This window comes from Dendropsophus ebraccatus, chromosome 4 (genome assembly GCF_027789765.1).
Source record: "Dendropsophus ebraccatus isolate aDenEbr1 chromosome 4, aDenEbr1.pat, whole genome shotgun sequence".
In the NCBI taxonomy this organism is placed as follows: domain Eukaryota; kingdom Metazoa; phylum Chordata; class Amphibia; order Anura; family Hylidae; genus Dendropsophus; species Dendropsophus ebraccatus.
In genome coordinates this window covers 84,800,023-84,821,759 of record NC_091457.1, presented here as the reverse complement: position 1 = coordinate 84,821,759, position 21,737 = coordinate 84,800,023, and the positions used below count along the sequence as shown (strand labels likewise).

At 43.5% G+C, this 21,737-nt stretch overlaps 3 protein-coding genes across 8 annotated transcripts in view; 1 reads left to right on the top strand and 2 right to left on the bottom strand.

The window, feature by feature from the left end:
• Nucleotides 1-3,120, bottom strand: part of CEP89 (centrosomal protein 89) — a 108,972-nt gene extending 105,852 nt beyond the window's left edge. For 2 of the 5 annotated variants that reach the window (XM_069966184.1, XM_069966183.1), the window contains exon 1: nucleotides 2,849-3,112. In XM_069966184.1, the coding sequence (XP_069822285.1) occupies nucleotides 2,849-2,887 (39 nt within the window). In that variant the 5' untranslated portion in view covers nucleotides 2,888-3,112. Of the gene's footprint in view, nucleotides 1-2,848 lie in introns of all 5 variants that reach the window. The other 3 variants (XM_069966181.1, XM_069966180.1, XM_069966182.1) reach the window with 3 other exon arrangements.
• On the top strand, nucleotides 2,573-13,271 carry FAAP24 (FA core complex associated protein 24). 2 transcript variants are annotated; one of them, XM_069966188.1, is made up of 5 exons: nucleotides 2,573-3,176; nucleotides 3,469-3,616; nucleotides 3,896-4,035; nucleotides 9,763-9,915; nucleotides 12,421-13,271. In XM_069966188.1, the coding sequence occupies exons 2-5, from the start codon at nucleotides 3,505-3,507 to the stop codon at nucleotides 12,664-12,666; spliced, it is 651 nt and encodes a 216-aa protein (XP_069822289.1). In that variant the 5' UTR covers nucleotides 2,573-3,176; nucleotides 3,469-3,504; the 3' UTR covers nucleotides 12,667-13,271. The 2 variants fall into 2 exon arrangements, with proteins under 2 accessions (XP_069822289.1, XP_069822290.1); XM_069966189.1 differs by lacking the exon at nucleotides 2,573-3,176 and adding an exon at nucleotides 3,191-3,254.
• Nucleotides 13,272-13,802: 531 nt separating this feature from the next.
• RHPN2 (rhophilin Rho GTPase binding protein 2) overlaps nucleotides 13,803-21,737 on the bottom strand; it is a 52,820-nt gene continuing 44,885 nt past the window's right edge. Inside the window, exons 11-15 of the mRNA XM_069966185.1 lie at nucleotides 20,784-20,978; nucleotides 19,897-19,973; nucleotides 17,660-17,806; nucleotides 15,823-15,978; nucleotides 13,803-14,634 (exon numbers count right to left, since the gene is read on the bottom strand). Coding sequence (XP_069822286.1) covers nucleotides 14,380-14,634; nucleotides 15,823-15,978; nucleotides 17,660-17,806; nucleotides 19,897-19,973; nucleotides 20,784-20,978 — 830 coding nt within the window. The 3' untranslated portion in view covers nucleotides 13,803-14,379. The remainder of the gene's footprint in view (nucleotides 14,635-15,822; nucleotides 15,979-17,659; nucleotides 17,807-19,896; nucleotides 19,974-20,783; nucleotides 20,979-21,737) is intronic.

The following is a 21,737-nucleotide window of genomic DNA, read 5'->3' as shown; positions in this document are numbered from 1 at the left end:
AGTGTGAGATCAGTGGCCCAAACTCATTTAACCCTTTGAAAATACCTGTTACTTATTCAAATTGGGAAAAATGCCAATCTGCCCACTTTGATGCCAGTTTTTATACCCAGAACCACTTTGGGCCAGGCTGGAGTCTCCTGGATGTGATGCGGGGCATGCCTATCTGTGTGTATGTAGTGTGAGATCAGTGGCCCAAACTCATTTAACCCTTTGAAAACAGCTGTTACTTATTCAAATCATGAAAAATGGCTATGTGCCCACTTTGATGCCAGTTTTTATACCCAGAACCACTTTGGGCCAGGCTGGACTCTCTTGGATGTGATGCGGGGGATCCCTCTCTGTGTATTATCAGTGTGAGATCAGTGGCCCAAACTCATTTAACCCTTTGAAAACAGCTGTTACTTATTCAAATCATGAAAAATGGCTATGTGCCCACTTTGATGCCAGTTTTTATACCCAGAACCACTTTGGGCCAGGCTGGACTCTCTTGGATGTGATGCGGGGGATCCCTCTCTGTGTATTATCAGTGTGAGATCAGTGGCCCAAACTCATTTAACCCTTTGAAAACAGCTGTTACTTATTCAAATCATGAAAAATGGCTCTGTGCCCACTTTGATGCCAGTTTTTATACCCAGAACCACTTTGGGCCAGGCTGGACTCTCTTGGATGTGATGCGGGGCATGCCTATCTGTGTGTACGTAGTGTGAGATCAGTGGCCCAAACTCATTTAACCCTTTGAAAATAGCTGTTACTTATTCAAATCATGAAAAATGGCTATGTGCCCACTTTGATGCCTGTTTTTATACCCAGAACCACTTTGGGCCAGGCTGGACTCTCTTGGATGTGATGCGGGGCATGCCTATCTGTGTGTATGTAGTGTGAGATCAGTGGCCCAAACTCATTTAACCCTTTGAAAACAGCTGTTACTTATTCAAATTAGGAAAAAATGCCAATCTGCCCACTTTGATGCCAGTTTTTATACCAATAACCACTTTGGGCCAGGCTGGACTCTCTTGGATGTGATGCAGGGGATCCCTCTCTGTGTATTATCAGTGTGAGATCAGTGGCCCAAACTCATTTAACCCTTTGAAAATACCTGTTACTTATTCAAATTAGGAAAAAATGCCAATCTGCCCACTTTGATGCCAGTTTTTATACCCAGAACCACTTTAGGCCAGGCTGGAATCTCTTGGATGTGATGCGGGGCATGCCTATCTGTGTGTATGTAGTGTGAGATCAGTGGCCCAAACTCATTTAACCCTTTGAAAATAGCTGTTACTTATTCAAATCATGAAAAATGGCTATGTGCCCACTTTGATGCCAGTTTTTATACCCAGAACCACTTTGGGCCAGGCTGGACTCTCTTGGATGTGATGCGGGGCATCCCTCTCTGTGTAATATCAATGTGAGATCAGTGGCCCAAACTCATTTAACCCTTTGAAAATAGCTGTTACTTATTCAAATCATGAAAAATGGCTATGTGCCCACTTTGATGCCAGTTTTTATACCCAGAACCACTTTGGGCCAGGCTGGACTCTCTTGGGTATGATGCGGGGCATCCCTCTCTGTGTATTATCAGTGTGAGATCAGTGGCCCAAAGTCAATTTTATTTTTAAATAATAATTTTGTGGTTTTACTTTCATGCCCATTTTTATGCCAACCGTGGGGTCTTTTTTGCCATTTTTATCACCAGTCCTCTCAGGGCCCCTCACTTACGGTAGGGTATGAATATTATACATTTTCTGTAAGCATAATAGCTAAAACAGGAAAAAGAAAAATCCTCTGAATAAGAAACTGCCGAATAAGAAACCAACTTCAGCCCCGAATAAGAAACTGGCCGAATAAGAAACCAACTTCAGCCTCGTAGAAACCTGGGGATGGGGGAGAAACAGGGGAGAGAAGCAGGGGGGAGAGAAACATGGGGATGGGGGAGAAACAGCGGAGAGAAGCAGGGGGGAGAGAAGTTTGGTGGAGAGAAGCAGGGGGGAGAGAAGTATGGTGGAGAGAAGCACAGGAGAGAGGTAGGGGGAGAGAAGCACAGGAGAGAACAGGCCCAGGTTTCACACTGAGTGAGTATAAATACATTTAGAATCTATATTATTAACTATATGTATAATATGTACTTTTTTAGTGTCATTTTGTGCCATTTTGGTTGGTGGTGTGCCCCGAGATTTTTTAAGTATAAAAAGTGTGCCGCAGCTCAAAAAAGGTTGAAAATCACTGCTGTAGAGAAAGCGCTTGATATCGCAAAACAGTTGGCAGGGAGTGTGCGTTCCTCTGTATCCTGTTATGTGTTTTTGAATACAATAAAGGGGAAGTGCCACAGTATGTAAACTTCTTGTATACACTTACTGAGTCTATGCTATGAGTCTGGTCACAAGGTACCATGGTCTAGAAAGGACCATTGTATGCTGAAAATATTGTATCCTGAGGCCATTGTATCAAGGGATGACTGTACTAGGTTGGCAGCAATATCTAGGTGCTATGGGCTATCACCCACATGGATGCCAGTAGCCATGGTTTCCTAGCAGAGCTGTGCCATGAGCATCACACATCCAGGTCACATGATGGCCCAGGCCCCCTGGTCCCCCTGACGCTCATACAGCCACTGCTGGGGCTTTCAGTGGTGGGGACCTCAGCATTGCCGCTGTGTGCTCGGATAACTTCCCATCACCAGCTGGAGCAGAGTGTGAGGGACCGGAGCAGACGGACTTGCCTCCCATCCCCGCAGGCATCACCCAGTATATATTACACGACAGTCCACCATTAGTATACAGCAAGCGCCGCTATCACCTCAGGGCAGCCACATAAAACAGGACATCATGTGACATCACTCCGGAGCACTCACAAACTGGTTGGCGCTTCGTCTCCTGAAGGGAAAAGACATGTCGCCCGGTCTCTCGGTGTAGTACGCAGTCCCAGTTACTTGTAGGCACAGGTTGTCTCAATCACTTCAACGGCCGCTACCTCGGTGGCACCTAGTCTCTATACCCGTCTGCCATTGGCCAGCCTTTCAGTTCTGACCAATCAACGTGATCTGTATTGGTGTCCTTAGCAACACGACGCGTCGCTGACGAAGGGAAACTTTCTGCTGGCAAACTAAAGGGCGTGGGGAGAGAAGGCCCGCCCCTAGACGCAGGACGGGACATTAATTGGCCACTTCAGGAAGAGTGAAGGTTTGTTGTCCAATGGGGTTTAAGACTGAGATGTTGGCGGTACTTTGGAGAGCGTCAGTGTGCTGGAGTGGAGAGTAGGTGAGTGGAGTGTGGCGGGATACTGCAGGACTGTGGCATCTGTACCTGAGCTGGACAGGCCATATTACCTCAGTACCTGACACAGCTTGTAGACTGCATGCCATAGTGAGAATCTCCAGTCATGTTGCTCTCCATACAGTCGCCATTCCTTATTGTGGCCTCCTCCTCCTCCCATTACTGGCACCTGATGTAAATGTGTTTTTTTCCTTTACAGAATGTTTTCATATGTCATTACACTGTAACATATCCCATGTCCACATCCCAGAGCACGCCAGTCAGGGCCGGAGCCTGCGCTGTTCCCTATGGGCACGTCATTGGCAGCGAAAAATGGAGAGGAACAGAAGTGGCACAGTTATTACAAGGTATGATAGAGGATGATATCATGTGGACCCATTACGTCCATAGAGAAGTGCCCCTCAGTAGCAGTGCCATCCATAGTGTCACCAACTGCAAGGCCCACCTCCCTTGTCTTCTTACATTGTTCCACTTCTGTTTCTGGTAACTGCTGGATGACAAACAATATGGCGGCCATCACTGCTCCAAAAAGGGTTGTCAACCAAGCTTTGCCACACTGTTTAGATAGCAGGTGTCTTCAACCATTATGTTACAAAACACTGAAAGTGTAAATCTTTATTCTATAGGGAAGGTAAAGCTGGTGTTTGAAGATGGTTTAGGACTAGTAGACTTCCATCTGTCCAACCGAGCCTGTGTCCTGTACATATCGGAGAGTGACCTGGTTTCAGGGAACGCCTTCAGGAGAAGACTGGTACGCTTCCGGAAGGTAACTGGCTCACACTTTCCAACACTAAGGGTGTGTTCACACGTACAGGATGTGCACTAGATTTTCTGCAGATTCTGTACGTGTGAAGGGTGCCTTCACACGTACCGTATCGCTGCGTATTTATCGCTGCATGCTTTGTGCAATTTTTACATGGGAGTTTTGATTTTCACATGATTTTCATGTGAAAATCAAAACTCGCATGTAAAAATCGCAGCGATAAAAACGCAGCGTTAAATACGCAGCGATACGGTACAGGTATTCCCCCGAAAATTATTTTTGCATTAATACGTTGCTCACCCGTAGCTTTCCACCTTTTCAATATAAATTTATTACGGATTCTGCACAGTTTTGCTTTTATCTAGGTGCCCCCACCCCCAGGGATTGCATAGAATCATCAGCTCTCAGTCCACTCCGACACGCTCCCTGCTCCTGGCCCGCACCCTCCGAGACTGCATCAACTGTCCTCAGTCTCTTCAATGGGCCGGGTTAGTGCTTCTAACCCAGCACACTGAAGAGAGGGAAGGCACTGAGACAGTGACAGCAGCTGCTGAGCACTGTCACCCTCTCTGACAGCAGTGTACCCAGCCCCAAGCTCACCCCACTGTGTGCCCCCCCCCCCCCATCCCTCCCTCAGTAGAGGCCGTGGCGGCGTTCGCCCGCCCCTCACCCCGGTGCTCCTGTGTGTGATCTCCCAGTGCCCGCTCACCCCGGAGCTCCTGCGGCGGCGGCACCCGTCCGGTGCTCCTTTGCACCTGCGGCGGCTGAGCCCGCCCCCCGCTCACCCGCCGGGAGCTCCTGTGAGTGATCTCCCGGTGGCCGCCGCTCAGAGCTCACCCAGCCCTGCAGCCGCCATCCGCCCGGTGAGTGCGTGCCCCCCCCACATCTCCCCTCATTAGAGCCCACGGCGGCGCACTCGATCCGCAGCTCACCGGTGACTGCAGAACCCCCCCCTCCGCGCAGCTCAGCCGGTGACTGCAACACCCCCCCCCCCCCCCCCCCCCGGGGGAGCGCCGGACCACCCGGCATCAGCACCCCCTTGCAACTCACCCAGCCTACTTAACTCTGCCACATCGCCCTCTCAGCTCTGCCACATCGCCCTCTCAGCTCTGCCACATCGCCCTCTCAGCTCTGCCACATCGCCCTCTCAGCTCTGCCACATCGCCCTCTCAGCTCTGCCACATCGCCCTCATTAGGCAGAAGCATTGCATGATGGGAAATGTAGTTTCCTATCTTGAATATAGAACATCTTTTAGAAAAACTTGTAACTCTGGAACGGCAGCAGCTAGAAAGATAGGAGATGGCTCAAATTACTCAGGGGGACTTGGTGAGTAAGATTAGCCAGGTTTGGGAGCATTTCATTTTTTTAGCTCTTGGGGGGGGGGGGGGGGAATACCCCTTTAACCCCTAGACGACCCTGGACGTAGGGTTACGTCATGGAAGTCTGTCCCCAGACGACCCATGACGTAACCTTACGTCCTGGGTGTTTTACCCGCTATGAAGCGCGCTCCGGAGCGGAGCGCGCTTCATAGCAGGTGGGGGCCGGCTGCAATCAGTGTCCCGGTAATGACACGCTGCAGCGATCGCGCTGCCGCGTGCCATTAACCCCTTAAACGCAGCGATCGCGGCGCGACCGCGGCGTTTAAGTGTAAGTGACAGGGGGAGTCCCCTGTCACTTACCGATCGGGACCCCCGCAGTGTGACTGCGGGGGTCCCGATCGTTGAAACGGACTGCCGGAGGTCTCTTACCTACCTCCGTGCGGTCCGATCGGCGATCTGCTACACTGAGCCTGCACAGGCAGGCTCAATGAGCAGATCGCCGATAACACTGATCAATGCTATGCCTATGGCATAGCATTCATCAGTGTAGAAATCAAAGTACTGTATGTAGAAGTCCCCCAAAGGGACTTCAAAAGTGTAAAAAAAAAAAAGTTCAAAACACTAACACACTACCCCAAAACCCCTCCCCCAATAAAAGTCTAAATCACCCCCCTTTCCCATTATATAAATAAAACATATAAAAATGAATAAATAGATAAACATATAATATACCGTAGCGTGCGTAATTGTCCGATCTATTAAAATATAACAAGCGTCATTGCGACCGGTAAACGGCGTACACGAAAAGAGGGGAAAAAGTGCGCAGATTACCGATTTTATATTACATTATATATTTAAAAAAATCAATAAAAAGTGATCAAAACATCCGATCTTCACAAATATGGTATTAATAAAAACTAGAGATCATGGCGGAAAAAATGACACCCCAAACAGCCCCGTAGGTGAAAAAATAAAACCGTTATAAGCGTCAAAATAGGCCCATTTTATTAATATTTAATTGCCAAAAAAAAGGATTTCATAAAAAAAATACATATATAACATTAGAGAATCTGTGTAACCTGCATATGGTTGTGTTCGGACTGACCTATAGAATAATAGTGTCATGTCGCTGTTACCATATAGTGCATTACGTAGACACAGGAACCCCCCAAACGTTACCATATTGCATTCTTATTTACGATTTCACCTATTTATATCTTCATAAATAATATATTTGGAATTCCATCATACATGTTATGGTAAAATGAATGACGCCATTACAAAGTACAACTATTCCTGTAAAAAACAAGCACTTACATGGCTTGTAGATAGAAAACTGAGAGTGCTAGAGCTCTTAGAAGGGGAGGAGGGAAAAACGAAAGCACTAAGATCAAAATTTGCGCGGTCCACTGGGTCATTTTGGGCCTGGTCCTCAAAGGGTTAATATCACAAGGTTCACATACAGACATTGCATGAACAACAGTTTCATAACACAATGAGAACTGATCATTTTATATGTTGCAGTGTTCCAATATACATATCCAGTGTTTCCAATAACAAGAAAGCTGCAAGTAAGGCCTCATCCACACATCAGATTTTTCCTCTGGGACCTCAGAAATTAGGATCTGTGATGCATTTTCAAAATGGATGTTTGGATGACCACTTTGAAATGGAGACCAGAATCCAGAATCCTGATGTACAGACAGGAAAAACTGATCTGTGTGTGGGGCCGTAGAAATTAATAGGTCCTTATTCCATCTTATCTTGCAGGTCCGTAAATGCGGACAGAATGAGCAGATGTTTAAAAGGGGCCTAAAGGCCCTATTCCACAGTAACGATAATCGGCTGGATCGGCCCCATTTGGCCCGGTTCGGCCGATTATCGTTCGGTGAAATAGAGAGAACGATCAGCCGATGATCGTGTCATCGGCTGATCGTTCACTTAGGGCCAGACCTAAAATCATCGTTCCCCCACCGCGCATCGCTACGGTTGAATAGCGGTGCGCGGCGGGCGACCGATGATTTGACAAGCAGCAGCATCATCATACATTACCTGCAGGGCTTCTTCTCTGCTCTGTCTTCATCCCCGGGTCCCGCGCGCTGTATCTTCAGAATGGCTGGTCAGCTGACGGAGCACTCAGCCAATCACAGGCCGGGACCGCCGCGGCCTGTGATTAGCTGAGAGCTCCGTCAGCTGACCAGCCATTCTGAAGATAGAGCGTGCGTGACCCGGGGATGAAGACTGCGCGGAGAAGAAGCCTGGACAGGTAATGTATGATGCATCGGTAACGATGTCCTTGCAGCCCTCGCTCAACGATCATCGGGCAGTGGAATAGGCCCAGTAAACGAGCGGCAATCTAGCAGACAGTCTGTTCAGTAACAGACACTCACTGATGCAAACAGATGCCCTTGAGATCCCATTGACCTCAACTGGGGCCGTTGGGTTTCAGTCTGCTGTCTGTTTTTTATTTGTCTACTCAAATCCTGCAAAATGAATGGAACACGCAACCTAAAGAACAGTTAGGTTCCTGCTCTTCTTATAGATACAAACAACCTCCAACTCCAGACTACACGGATTATGGGGCGCAGGTCCAACTTGAGATCGAGGCACAGTGAGTAATAAAAATGTTTTATTGTGGAGACCCAACGCGTTTCGGAACCGCACCGGTTCCTTTCTCAAGAGTCATGATACTGACAAAACAAAACAGCAATATATATCACAAACCAAAATGACATCAAAAGGGGGAGGGGAACTCAGAACCTCCCACTTCAATCAACACAGACACCTGTGACACCAATAAAGGAAGGCATATAGCCATATACTACATTACATAAAATACAACAATATATAAGAAAGAGTATATAAAAAGTATATATATATATATATATATATATATATATATATATATATATATATATATATATATATGTGTATGTATATATTAAAATATAAAAAAATAAATAATGTATATAAAATATATATATATATATGAACAAGTATATAAAATTAAAATTATACCTTCGTATTTTCTAATGTCTCATTTAAGCCATCTGGTGACAAAGAGCAAAGTTTAAAAATCCAATACGATTACCTATTAATGAGCTGCTTATATCTATTGGGAACATTCTCTCCTATACGTTCCAAAATAGTGAGTCTCAAACTACTAGGGTCAGAATTATGCTTGAGAAAAAAGTGTCGAGAGACACTATGCAATAAAAATGAATTTTTAATATTAGCTCGATGCTTGTTCATGCGGCAACGCACATATATATATGTTCATGCGGCAACGCACATATATATATATATATATATATATATATATATATATATATATATATATGTGCGTTGCCGCATGAACAAGCATCGAGCTAATATTAAAAATTCATTTTTATTGCATAGTGTCTCTCGACACTTTTTTCTCAAGCATAATTCTGACCCTAGTAGTTTGAGACTCACTATTTTGGAACGTATAGGAGAGAATGTTCCCAATAGATATAAGCAGCTCATTAATAGGGAATCGTATTGGATTTTTAAACTTTGCTCTTTGTCACCAGATGGCTTAAATGAGACATTAGAAAATACGAAGGTATAATTTTAATTTTATATACTTGTTCATATATATATATATATATTTTATATACATTATTTATTTTTTTATATTTTAATATATACATACACATATATATATATATATATATATATATATATATATATATATATATATATATATATATATACTTTTTATATACTCTTTCTTATATATTGTTGTATTTTATGTAATGTAGTATATGGCTATATGCCTTCCTTTATTGGTGTCACAGGTGTCTGTGTTGATTGAAGTGGGAGGTTCTGAGTTCCCCTCCCCCTTTTGATGTCATTTTGGTTTGTGATATATATTGCTGTTTTGTTTTGTCAGTATCATGACTCTTGAGAAAGGAACCGGTGCGGTTCCGAAACGCGTTGAGTCTCCACAATAAAACATTTTTATTACTCACTGTGCCTCGATCTCAAGTTGGACCTGCGCCCCATAATCCGTGTAGTCTGGAGTTGGAGGTTGTTTGTATCTTTGTTTCCTTTTGGATATCGGGAGGGGCTGCGGTCCTTGATCTATACGCTGCAGAGTGTTGTGCCTCCCTTTGCACAACCACATCAGGTGAGGGTTGCCGTGCACCCCTAACCCCTTTGCACCTTGTCCTTCTGATCCTCGCCATGGAGCGCTGTCGCCCTTTGTTTTTTCTGCTCTTCTTATAGGGCAGAGGTACAGAACCAATTCAGCCCTGGTATGTCCTCATTGCTTCCATTTCTGATGATAGTATGTTTGTGAGTTGCTCTTATAAGGTGAAATGTGGCCTTTATATGTTTGTTTTGCATGTACTGGTTGTCCTTTTATAACTCTTTACCCTTTGATAGGCCAGCAGCTTGAATGGCGTTGTTATAGTCGAGAGGACACGGCTCAGTGATCAGTACTTTCCTCCTGTGCAGAACTTTGTGGTGCTGGAACTTGGCATGGCGTTACTCCCTGTTGCCAGTCAGAGTGAAGCAGCTCAGCTTATATTTCATTTAGTAAGTAAATAGGTATATATCAATCATATGTCTTAAAAGAAGTTTTCAGGGACTTGAGCTTCTTAAAATTACTTGAGGTAACCTGTGAAAATCAAAGGACTTGATGCACGGATTAGCCATTTTATTTAAAGGGGTAGTGCGACGCTAAGAAATTATTCACAAAATAACACACATTACAAAGTTATACAACTTTGTAATGTATGTGAATGGCCCCCTTCCCGTGTTCCCCGACTCCCGCCCGTGTACCCGGAAGTGTAGTGCAGTATACCTACCTGATCCGTGTCGACCGACCCAGTCTGTAATCTTGTCAAAGACGTCATCTTCGGGAGGACGGCCGACCTGCTCCTGCCGTCCTTCATGCCGGCTGTATAATCAGCTGCGATTGGCTGAGCATAACTGTGATCAGCCAATCGCGGCTGAGCACAGTTATGACACGGCAGAGGGGGGTCGGCCGGCCTCCCGAAGATGACATCTTTGGCAAGATTACAGACAGGGTCGGTCGACACAGATCAGGTATGTATACTGCACTACACTTCCGGGAACACGGGCGGGAGTTGGGGAACACTGGAAGGGGGACATTCACATACATTACAAAGTTGTATAACTTTGTAATGTGTGTTATTTTGTGAATTTGTTAGCCCCGCACTACCCCTTTAAGCGGGGTAGGGATTCATAGGGCTCATACCCATACAATAAGGTTGTGTTACCGCATTTGCTGATCGCGTAGCAAATCCCTGGTAGTCAATGTAGACAAAATTGCAGAGCCCACATAATCATTTAGGCTGGTGCCTCTCCATTCCAGTCCTCATGGCCCACCTACAGGTCATATTTTGTGGATATCCCATACAAAGAACATCTGTAATAATACCTGTGAGCACAGAGTATAGTTATATCAACTCTGAAATACAAAGGAAATCCTCAAAACATGACCTGTTGGTGGGCTGAGAATTATTCTGCCATTTCTTTATTCATGTACAGGTTTTTTATTTCACAACATATATGATGCATTCATAATGGTTAGTATACCCAATCAGAGGGACGTTTCGGTCGAATGACCTTTTTCAACCAGGTATACTAAAATTAACTGTGAAGGAGAGATGTGTGCCCAAAAGAACAAGAAGCCTGTATCATTCTAGCAATGGTGTGTTGATTGGTGGGTGGGGTTATAGATGAGGTGTTAGTTTACCTGGCAACAGAAGAGACAGATCATTTGACCTGGGTCTCAGGAGGGAGGGGGAGGACAGAAGAGTGGAGACAGAGTGGACCAGGAAGTGATGATTTTCAGCAGCTTCCGGGTGAGAGTCAGGATGTGCTGCAGACGAATGGACCAATTCATGTAATAGAATCCTATTACAAACAAGCTTAGATTATTGGTGGGGGTTGAACAGCGTTAAGTCTTTAAGTCTAATATCCCTTTAATGACAGTGACTTTTTAAAAAGAACTTCCGCTCTACTGAAGTGTTTAGGAGCCAATACTGCACTATACCAGTGCTGCTGCTACCCAGGGAACAGAGCCAACTGCTTCTAGCTCTGTTCTCATTGGAGTGCAGGCACCTAACAGCTCTTCAGTGGAAAGTCTGTGTCAGCGACCCACTTATCAATTAATTAGCCTCTTTAATACCAACAAAGTCTGTTTGTGAAATGTAAACCATTGGGTACAGTGGGAATGCGTCCCCTAGAATTTATTTTCAGCTGGGTACTGTAATACTTTTTTTTTTGTACATTACTACGAGGGCAGCCATATTTCCTGAGCCTTCTTCCACTATTTAGATATATGTTCTACAGCAGTGCTTCTCAAACTCTGAGGCGGGCCTTACCAGTGAGGCGCCCCCTAGTTGTTGGTGAGGCCCAGCTGGGGAGTCAGTTTTCACAAAAGTAACTATGATCTGCACAGGCCTCTAAAATCTCCATTTTAGCAACATTATTAATTTATTTTGTACTTGCTTTATTAGTATATAGAGCTTGAAAGGTACTGTAGCTTTAGCATTATTTTCAGCTTTTAAATAGACTTTCACCACAGATAGTGAGGCCCAGGCACCCTCTTGGTCAGTCTGGTGAGGCCCAGGCATTGCCTTGGTCTGTCGGGTGAGGCTCCAGTAGAAAAAGTTTGAGAAGCACTGTTCTACAGTAAGCTCCATTGACATAGAAAATAAGAGACTGGAGGGAACCCTATTGACTTCTATAATAGTTTCTAGGCCTGTAGAGATGTCTGTGTAAACGGCAGGAAAGGCTGAGCACTAAACTTCACCTATAGTGAGTGACCTGATCCAGTCTTATACTTGTATAACCTTTTACTGTAATCCTGTCTTATAGGGAGGTGGCTGCTGAAAGATTGCAGAAGAGAAAAAAATATCATCTTTGTTATTAGGCTTAGTGGCCAGGATAAAAAGTGCAAGACTTCAGGATTTTATAATATGAATAGTAATATAAAAGTTAGGAAAAAAAAGACACATACCAAGTAAAACAAAAATGTAATTACGAACTATAAATAAATAACCCTCACAGGTACAGGAGCGAAGTCGAGAAGCTGGAAGCAACCCTTTCATTGGCAAGAAGCGCTGCCATCTGTCTGAAGCCAGTATTCTGCAGACTGTACAGAGAATACCAGGTGTGGGAAGAGTGAAGGCTCTTCAGCTTCTTCAGTATTTTCCCAGCATCCAGCAACTCTCCAATGCCTCTCTCAGAGACTTGGAAGCCGTGGTGGGACGAGGAATCGCCAGCAACATCTATTCTTTCTTTACACAAAGTTGATGCAGCACTGGCTGCGCACAACATTTTTTTACATGCAGAAACACTTGGCAGGAACAACATGTGCAAGAGGAGGAGAGAAAGCAAGCAAGACATATTAGGGGCACTGGCTCCTAACCTGGAGTAGACTGGCACCTCTGCCCTTGCTTTGTTGCAGCTGCAGTGGTGTGGTTCATATTGTGCTTGTTCCTAACATGGTGAAGGCACTGGTATCTCCTCCAGTCAGGCTCCTGGACTTTCCAGAAGTACATGCTATTGCCCCCTATTGGGAATATTCCTCTTCAGATTGTAAATAAAAAATCTTCACTATATGTCATAACAAATGTTCTTTTATTCCACTTGGACATTACTTCATTATGTTTAAATGAAACCTCAAACTAATATTGCACAATATAATCTCAACCACTAATAGGTTTTTCTCTATACATCAGTATTAACTTTGTAGGCACCAGGGTCCTTCACACATGTTAATCTCTGCTCTGTGGCACCAACAATATCTTTGAGTAAAGTAATCAGGAAACAAGCCTGTACTTCATCCTGTTTATGTACAGACTCTTAAATACACTTAAATATACACAAGCTTATATATAAACCTACAATAAGAAACATATAAATCATATCATCTATATTTTAACAAATATTTACAATCTTGTTTTCCCTAATAAGGAATCACTTTGTCAAATATATGCCAAATAAAAAAAAAAGACCGCTCAAATGTTTTAACCTTGTTCCTTTGTTTTATCTATAAAGAAATGGCTTTCCTCTAGCAGTTTAAGAATTAAAATTTGTATACCATTCTAATAACTCCCAAGTTAATACACAGTGGTTTGCAACCCTGAAGGTTTCCAGATCTTTAGATACTATAACTTCTATCAGGTATGATAGGAATTGCAGTTTTGCCACACTGTATAGTAATAACACCATATAAACAACACAGACATGGAAATAAAAAACATACATTACAATACGTTCAGCATTATATAAGATAGTGGTTAAAGTCACAAACATTTGAAATTGTCTCACTGACATATACTTCTGTAGTTTAAGCAGTGATGACATTGTCTATAGCAGCATCTGGAGGAGAGTTAGGGTAGCCTATACCATATGTCACGCCCTTCTCATAGTGTAAGTACCTTTAGTCTATGTGTAAAATAAAAAATCAGAAAGTAGTATAATATACATAAAATACAGACTGATCTTATGTGATACAACAAACAGAAATGCAATGTTAGTGATGCACTACCTGCTGATGGACCGCAGGTGGCAGTGTCTGGCCTAGAATTATTCTTGGAGATGGCATACTTAGGCCTGGGTATTATCATTACCAGGAATTTATGCCAGTATTCTCTGCAGTGATATGCTTGCATGTTTTCTGAAGCAACTATTGCTGCTTATTCTCCAAGGCCAATGCACATCTATGCTTCTCTGGCATTGCCACTGGACAGCTGAAATAGCTAATGATTTAGTTCTAATCTATAACAGATTATTTTACAATGATTATTACTAAATTGTGAAAAATCAAGAAAAATGTATTTTCTAGAACAGTCCTTGTGTGTTATATGAGAACAGTCTTCTCCAAAGTAGATTATCTTTCTACGAAACATTGCCAATCTGGGATGGAAGGCGAAGGAAAATATAAATTAAAGAGAATTGTCACAGCTCATGGGATTGTCACAGTTGTCTCCATATGAATTTAGAGTCTTTTGGGGCATGGGATCAGTACATGGCACTGTCACATGTCCGGCTATCGTAGGGTGAGAGAAAAAGTTTGTTGCTTTGGGGCTTTGCGGTAGTGGCGGATGGGAGGCACAAGGTGCTTGCTGCTTTCTGGCGGTTTCTGAATCCCCAGCTGAGGAATGATAATTTTTTTGTTGCTTTTTGTGTTTTAGGGTGCTTGTCATCGTCCATTGTTAGACAGACCAGTGAGTAAGTCTTCTGCATCCCAGCAGAGTACGTGGCACTTTTGTTATGCTGATTGAATGAATAAGGAGAACAGGATATTAGTAAGTGAGATAACTAGAAGTGTTGCTAAGATAAAACAGGTAAAGATCTGAGAATAGTCCCTCCTCCCCAATGCTGTATGTAAAGGACTATTTTAGCTAACTATGTAAAACTGTACTATATACCTCTACTTTCACTAGGGCAACAATACAACAATCTCCTATACTTTTGCATTGACTGCAATATCCTGATGTTATGCTTTCAAAGACAACCTATTTTGATATTACAAGCCATTTAATAGATTTATTAAGCCTAATATACTGTAGATAATATTTGTGCATTAGGAAATCACAGATCCCCTAAACTATGGGAGTTTCATTCACAGGCATAAGGGATTTAATATCTGCCATGAAAATCCAGTCCCCTGCACCTTCTCTGGTTAGTGGGCATACACTGCTTTATGATCTATGGACTGTAATATATGTAGCTCTAAATGACCCCTCTATTTCTGCTGAAAGACATGCAAGGGTTTAATCCCTGTCCCTCTACCCTTTCTGAATTGTTAAAGGGGTAGTGCGGCGGTAAAGAATTATTCACAGAATAACACACATTACAAAGTTATACAACTTTGTAATGTATGTTATGGCTGTGAATGACCCCCTTCCCTGTGTACCACCACCCCCACCCGTGTACCCGGAAGTGTGGTGTGCTATACATACCTGTCACGTGCCGACCCCCGTCTCCAATCTTCAGTCAGTGACGTCTTCTTTGGCCGGCCGGCGAACAGCTCCGACTGTTCCAATGTCGGCCGCCCTCTGCAGCGTCATCCGATGCTCAGCCGCGATTGGCTGAGCATAACTGTGCTCAGCCAATCGCGGCTGAGCATCGGATGACGCTGCAGAGGGCGGCCGGCATTCGGAACAGTCGGAGCTGTTTGCCGGCCGGCCGAAGACGTCACTGACTGAAGATCGGAGACGGGGTCGGCACATGACAGGTAATGTATAGCGCACCACACTTCCGGGTACACGGGTGGGGGTGGTGGGACACAGGGAAGGGGGCCATTCACAGACATAACATACATTATTATAGTATTAGTTGTATAACTTTGTAATGTGTGTTATTCTGTGAATAATTCTTTACCGCCACACTACCCCTTTAATAGTAGATTTATTGTCTAAAATATATTAGATAAAAACTTTAGAAGTATGGCACACATACCATACTTGACGTCTGGTCTTGGATACTGATCACTTTGATTTCCTTCCCTTGTTCATTTATTCCATTCAACATATCCATGACCTCATTTATGGAACACCATTTGCAGTCCTTGTCTTCCACAGACACAATGTAATCTCCTTCCTTCACGCCTGCTCTCTGGAACATAAAAAGGGGAAGTATTACTAAATTCATGAATAGTAACTAAACTAGCTTAAAGCAGAAGTCCGGCGAAAATTTTTATTAAAGTATTGTATTGCCCCCCCAAAAGTTATACAAATCCCCAATATACACTTATTATGGGAAATGCTTATAAAGTGCTTTTTTCCCTGCACTTACTACTGCATTAAGGCTTCACTTCATGGATAAAATGGTGATGTCACGACCTGACTCCCAGCGCTGTGCGGGCTGTGGCTGCTGGAGAGGATGATGGCAGAGGGATGCTCAGTGTCCTGTGTCCCCCTGCCATCATTCTCTCCAGCAGCCACAGCCCGCACAGCTCTGGGAGTTGGGTCGTGACATCACCATTTTATCCAGGAAGTGAAGCCTTGATACAGTAGCAAGTGCAGCATTTCCCGTGATAAGTGTATATTGGCGATTTGTATAACTTTTGGGGGGGCAATACAATACTTTAATAAAAAAATTTGCCGGACTTCTCCTTTAAGGTGGCCACATTAGTAGCCTTCTAAATACATGTTTGGCTGACAGCCACTCCTCCTGACTCTGTTCCCCCTCAGTGATTGGGAAATGCATATTCTATCAACAGGACAACACTGCAGAGCCCTTTCAAGCAGCTGATCAAAAAAGGTCGCAATAACCTATTTTGGGGGTAGCTGGAGTAGATTTCTGGCTTAACTTAAAGGGTACCTGTCACTATGCTTCATTCCACAGTTCGGCATGCTGACACCAAAAGATCGGGTTGCGATGGAAATGTCAACACCCATTGTTCTGTGCTTGAGCCCTATTAGAATATGGCTTATACACAGAATGTACCAGGTGTAACATGCTTCCATGGCAACCCGATCTTCTGGTGTTAGCAAGGCATGATCCATAGCGACAGGTACTGTTTAAAGGGGAAGTCCAATGATTAAACCTATTTTTAACTGTTTGATCAGTGAACATGTATCAATAACCTCTTTTTTTTTTTTTTTTTTTTTTTTTTATCTAACTACCTTCTGTGGTCTTTTATGCTTTCCTTCTGCTTTTGATGCAAACTCTGTTCTTGTCTTCAGCCTGACATCTTATCTAGTGTACATACTGCAACAGACTTCCTGTTCCTGTGTTTCAGGCAACTTTATCCCCTCCACTATACTTTCTGGACTACAAACCTTTCCACACAGAGGGAGGAAAATGGAGCTGGCTAAATTCCAGGCTAGTGTCCTGTACACCAGACAGGAAGTTGGCCCGCAGACGACAGAGCAGACAGTTTGCCTTAAAGGCAGGGAAGACCATGTAAACTTAATAAAATAACCTTATTTACTAATATATGTTTATTTTGTGAAAATGGGTTTCTTTGTCAGACAACCCCTTTATGGCCAATTTCTGGCATAAGTTATGTTAATTCTGACGGGTCATAGGATGCCATGCCTTTCATACCAAGCCCCATCCACCTTTTAGGAAAGTGGCATAGGGAGTGCAAAAAGATAAACAGCTGCAGGAAACTAGTATATAACAATGATAAAACCCCCCTCTATATTTTCTTTATTCTAGAAGGTCTGATAGTCTGGAAAGATTTCCCTAAAATGTCATGGGTTCTTTCTATTTTGTCCTAGAAGTTACTCCTTATAGATGTTACTGTGATTCTGTAACCCAGTTCACTCAAGAAAACAGCGAGACTTACTGCAGCAGGACACAGCGGATCCAGTGAGGTTATCTGTACAGGGCAGTCGCCTTTTAAGATAAACCCTATCTCGCCATCTTCAAGAGTCAGAAGGACCTTCCTGGGTGCTGTCCACCTCTGTTTTGCTGAAAATACTGACAGAGGACCCTGGAAAAACAGGTGAATATATTACTGGACCAAATAAAACTTAATCTGAACCATAATATACATGGTAACATGACAACATACAGATTAATGACTCTTTTGTATCTGCTCACATAGCACCTTGTAAGTGAGAGCACTAAAATCACATCAGAAGGGTTGATATGACTAAACCATGCAAGTTTTTTAAATCTTTAAGTAGGAGTATATGACCAAGATCTCAAAGATGCATTTGTCAAAAAGGTCCATTAAAGGGGTATTCCCATCTCGGCTTGTTATCCCCTATCCAATGCACTCCATTTATTCTGTGTAGGGCCATCAAATGCTTCCAAGTTTAGCGCTCTAAAGTGTTCAGTGGCCCACAAAATCAATGTAGCCATAGTTAGAGCTCTCTCGCTGCGGCCTACCCCTCCCTATAGGGAATACAGGAATGCTCAGAATTTGCGTGTGGAGAACAAGCAGCAAGCCGGAGAGAAAACCAGTGGTCAAACGATTGTTTAGTCGTCCGTTATTGAAAGCGTATGGGACTTTTACTTTCTGAAGCCAACAATGAGGAAGTTGCAGCCACCTACAGTCTGTCTAATAAGTACAACCAAATGGAAGAACACATATCTTACACCCTTCACTCCACTTTTACCCTGACAGATCTCACCCTATGGTGCATTCTTTCTTATTGTACTTCATTAAGTCTACACAAACACTGCATTCTTTTTTATAGGGTGCAAAATGTTTGTTAGGGTTCAGCCTTAACTACCAACTACCTTAGTGTTATGTGAACATGTGAGGGAATCCCAAGCACGCTGTGGTCTGTCTGCACCCGACCATGCGTCATTTGATTAGTGGTGGCTGAAGAAGTTGGATGCAGCCCTAAGACCACCTAAGAAACATGGATACAGTCTATGGCTATGTTCACACATACTAAATTCCGTGGGAATCACGGCCTTTGTTACATAGGCCATGATTCCCACGGAACTTACGTAGTACTGCCTTCTGAGGGAATCCCGGCCGGAGTGTAAACACATAGGGGGACATGCATCATCCGGCGTACTGATGATTTTGGGCGTAAAGTGCCGATATGCGAATTATTTTATTCGCAAATGGCCGATTTGCGAATAAAATATTCACATATTGGCACTTCACGCCGAGTACGCCGGGGGGCGGGGGTGTGGAAGGGGCATTACAGGGGGGCGCGGACTCAGAGTCCGCGCAATTTATCATTTTTTCAGCGCAAAGATACGCCGAAAACCTACTCCACCATTCAGGTGGCGTAGGTTTTCGGCTGTGCGCACCGACGCGCACGGGATTTATGTAGAGGCAGTCCGCCTCTACATAAATCTCCGTAGCGCCGGAGATGGGGGACATTTATAAGTCCTGCGTAAAAAACGCCGGACTTAATAAATGTCCCCCATAGTATACACTCTAGCCGGGATCCCTAGCGGCACCGTAGAACACTGACATGTCAGTTTTCTTCAGCCGCTATTGATTGAAAACCCTGTCAGTGCTCCGGCCGCACGCTCAATAGTTTGCTGTGGGGAGTTCTGATGCGGGCGCGCACAGATGCGCCTGCATCAGAACTCTGCGGCGCTAAACATCATCTGGCCGGTACTGCAGTACCTGCCGGGGTGATCTTTTCTGAGATCGGCGGGGTCACGGAACTGCCGGTCTCTTACGTAGTGTGAACATGGCCTATGGTTGTATCCATGTTTTCCAGGACTCCCTATGGCTGCATCCAACGGTAATCAAATCTCTAGTGAGGAAATTATGCTCCTCGGTTATCGGATGTAAGCACAGGATCATGGTATAGGTGCACTGAAAACACACCTTCTGTTCTTGACTGCTACGAAGAATGGAAGATACTTTCAGTAAAAAAAAAAACCTTGAGGGAATAAACATGGCTTGCTAAGAACAATGTCAGTCTGCTGCCTGTAAGCCCTATACAACATTCTATGTTAGAAAGTGGTAACTGATATTACTGTTGATATGACATATAAGTATCTAGAGATCTACAAAGACACCGGAGAGCAACATACAGGAATGTGGCGCCCGCTGTGTATATACAATGTAATGAAATCTTTGTGTGGTGGTGTGATACATACCAGTCGTTGAAAGAAATCAATCACTTTCACCCTGGAGAGTGGGGGAGGAATGATCTCTGCCTTGTACTCTGTTTTACCTGGGGAAGATCAAAAGACTTCATTGTGAATACATTCCAGCAAATATGATTTATACAGATGAAATGAAAAAGACTTCCTGATTATCTGTGGAATCTGCCCATCCGGAGACAAACCACATTATCTGGAACTGCTGCAGATAGAATTTCTTTCATTACCTTATTCCCTAGCTACTTTTTAGCCCCTTAAAGGGGTTTTCTGGGCAAAAACTATTAATGGCCTATCCATTTATTTTTAAGGGAGCTGAGCGGCAGTAACCAGGCCTGGCCACTATGCAGTGAAGGGAGACAACTGCTTCCAGGGCCCCACAGCTGAAAACCATCTGATAAGCTGGCGGCATCTGGCTGCTCTCCGGTTTATCGGAGTAACCAGTTACCCTAGCCACATACCTAAAGGAGGCCCCACACCTTCAATAACTGGCAGTCAAACATTTGTTTGGCCGTCAGTTTTCCCCCCAATTCTTCGCATAAACAGGAATGTTCAGCACAACTTCGTCTTGAAATCAACCTCTGACCTCCCTCCATGTTTCAATCAACAGCACCACTCTTGTCCTCAGTTTGGTGTGGTATTGCAGTTAAATTCAATTGAAGTGAATGGAGTTTAATTTTAATACCATACACAACCTGTGGATGGGTGGAGCTGTTTTTGCAAGAAAGTATCTGTGCTTTTTCTCCTCCTGGATAACCCCTTTTATTTAATAGTTATAAAATGCAGTATCCATAGAACTCAAATAAAATGAGAGGTATTTAAGCACAATGTTACTGTGATATTAGAAATTATGCATCTTCGTAAACCTAGCAGACTGCACTTACTGACTATATCAGGAGCAACTAGTATTCCCAGGAAGTCATCTTCTTTCTTGTAAATTGAGTCTTTGAGTAGCGCCCTCTTGTGGAAAGCAGACAGCATCTCTTGCAGGATGTCAATCTGCTTGAGGTTGCTACACAGATTAGATAACCTCAGGGCTTCTTCATGACACACAATCGCTTTGGATAAATGTGCCTTTCCTACACACAAGAAAAAGACAAAACAATGTTTTTGATCAACAAAACAACTTGGATAACAAGGCTGTCTACACAATACATTTTGTGATTTCATAAGCAGGGTGAGGACTGGCACTCTGTAGTGACATTTGTTGACCGGTTTACAGTGATTTTTTTTTTTCTATTGTCCCAGAGCAACAAGGAATGTGAACTATGTCCTGTGTAACAAGGTGCGGTCAGGAACAAGGGTGGTATCACCAAGCTTTATGGAATTTTTATACAACTCTTAAAATGGCAAAGGGCGTGGGTGTTATCTTTATATCACATACAAGAGGACAATTTGTCACAAAAATTTTATATAAATGTGATCTTAGCAAAAGCCGGAGTTTGAGCTGGAAGCCGAATATAGATTTATGGCCAATCACATTTTCTTTTGAAACCCTGACTGTATTCTTATTGTCATTGCTACGAGTTACACCTGTATTTTAGTCCAGAGCTACACTCATGTTGCTGGTGCAGTCAATGTGCACATACATTACACTGCTTATCCTTAGTTATACCTGTATTTTTTTTTTTTAACGATATTTTATTAGTGGCTTATGTAATATTTGAACATACATATTGAAATTTCATTACATATTCAAAAAGAAAGTCGCTCACAGGCAACAAAGGATTGTATGTTTACAATATCATACAGATACTATGAGCCTTTGTAATAAGCTTAAAAGACATATTATCATATACAATACAACGTAGTCTTACCAAAAACATAGGTAGAAAAAC

What these genes read in the sequence shown, in the direction of transcription:
- FAAP24 (XM_069966188.1), top strand. Translation starts at nt 3,505, where the DNA reads ATGTCCACATCCCAGAGCACGCCAGTCAGGGCCGGAGCCTGCGCTGTT. An exon ending in AGTGGCACAGTTATTACAAG is followed by an intron (nt 3,617 to 3,895) that starts GTATGATAGAGG and finishes TTTATTCTATAG; the next exon opens with GGAAGGTAAAGCTGGTGTTT. An exon ending in GACTGGTACGCTTCCGGAAG is followed by an intron (nt 4,036 to 9,762) that starts GTAACTGGCTCA and finishes ACCCTTTGATAG; the next exon opens with GCCAGCAGCTTGAATGGCGT.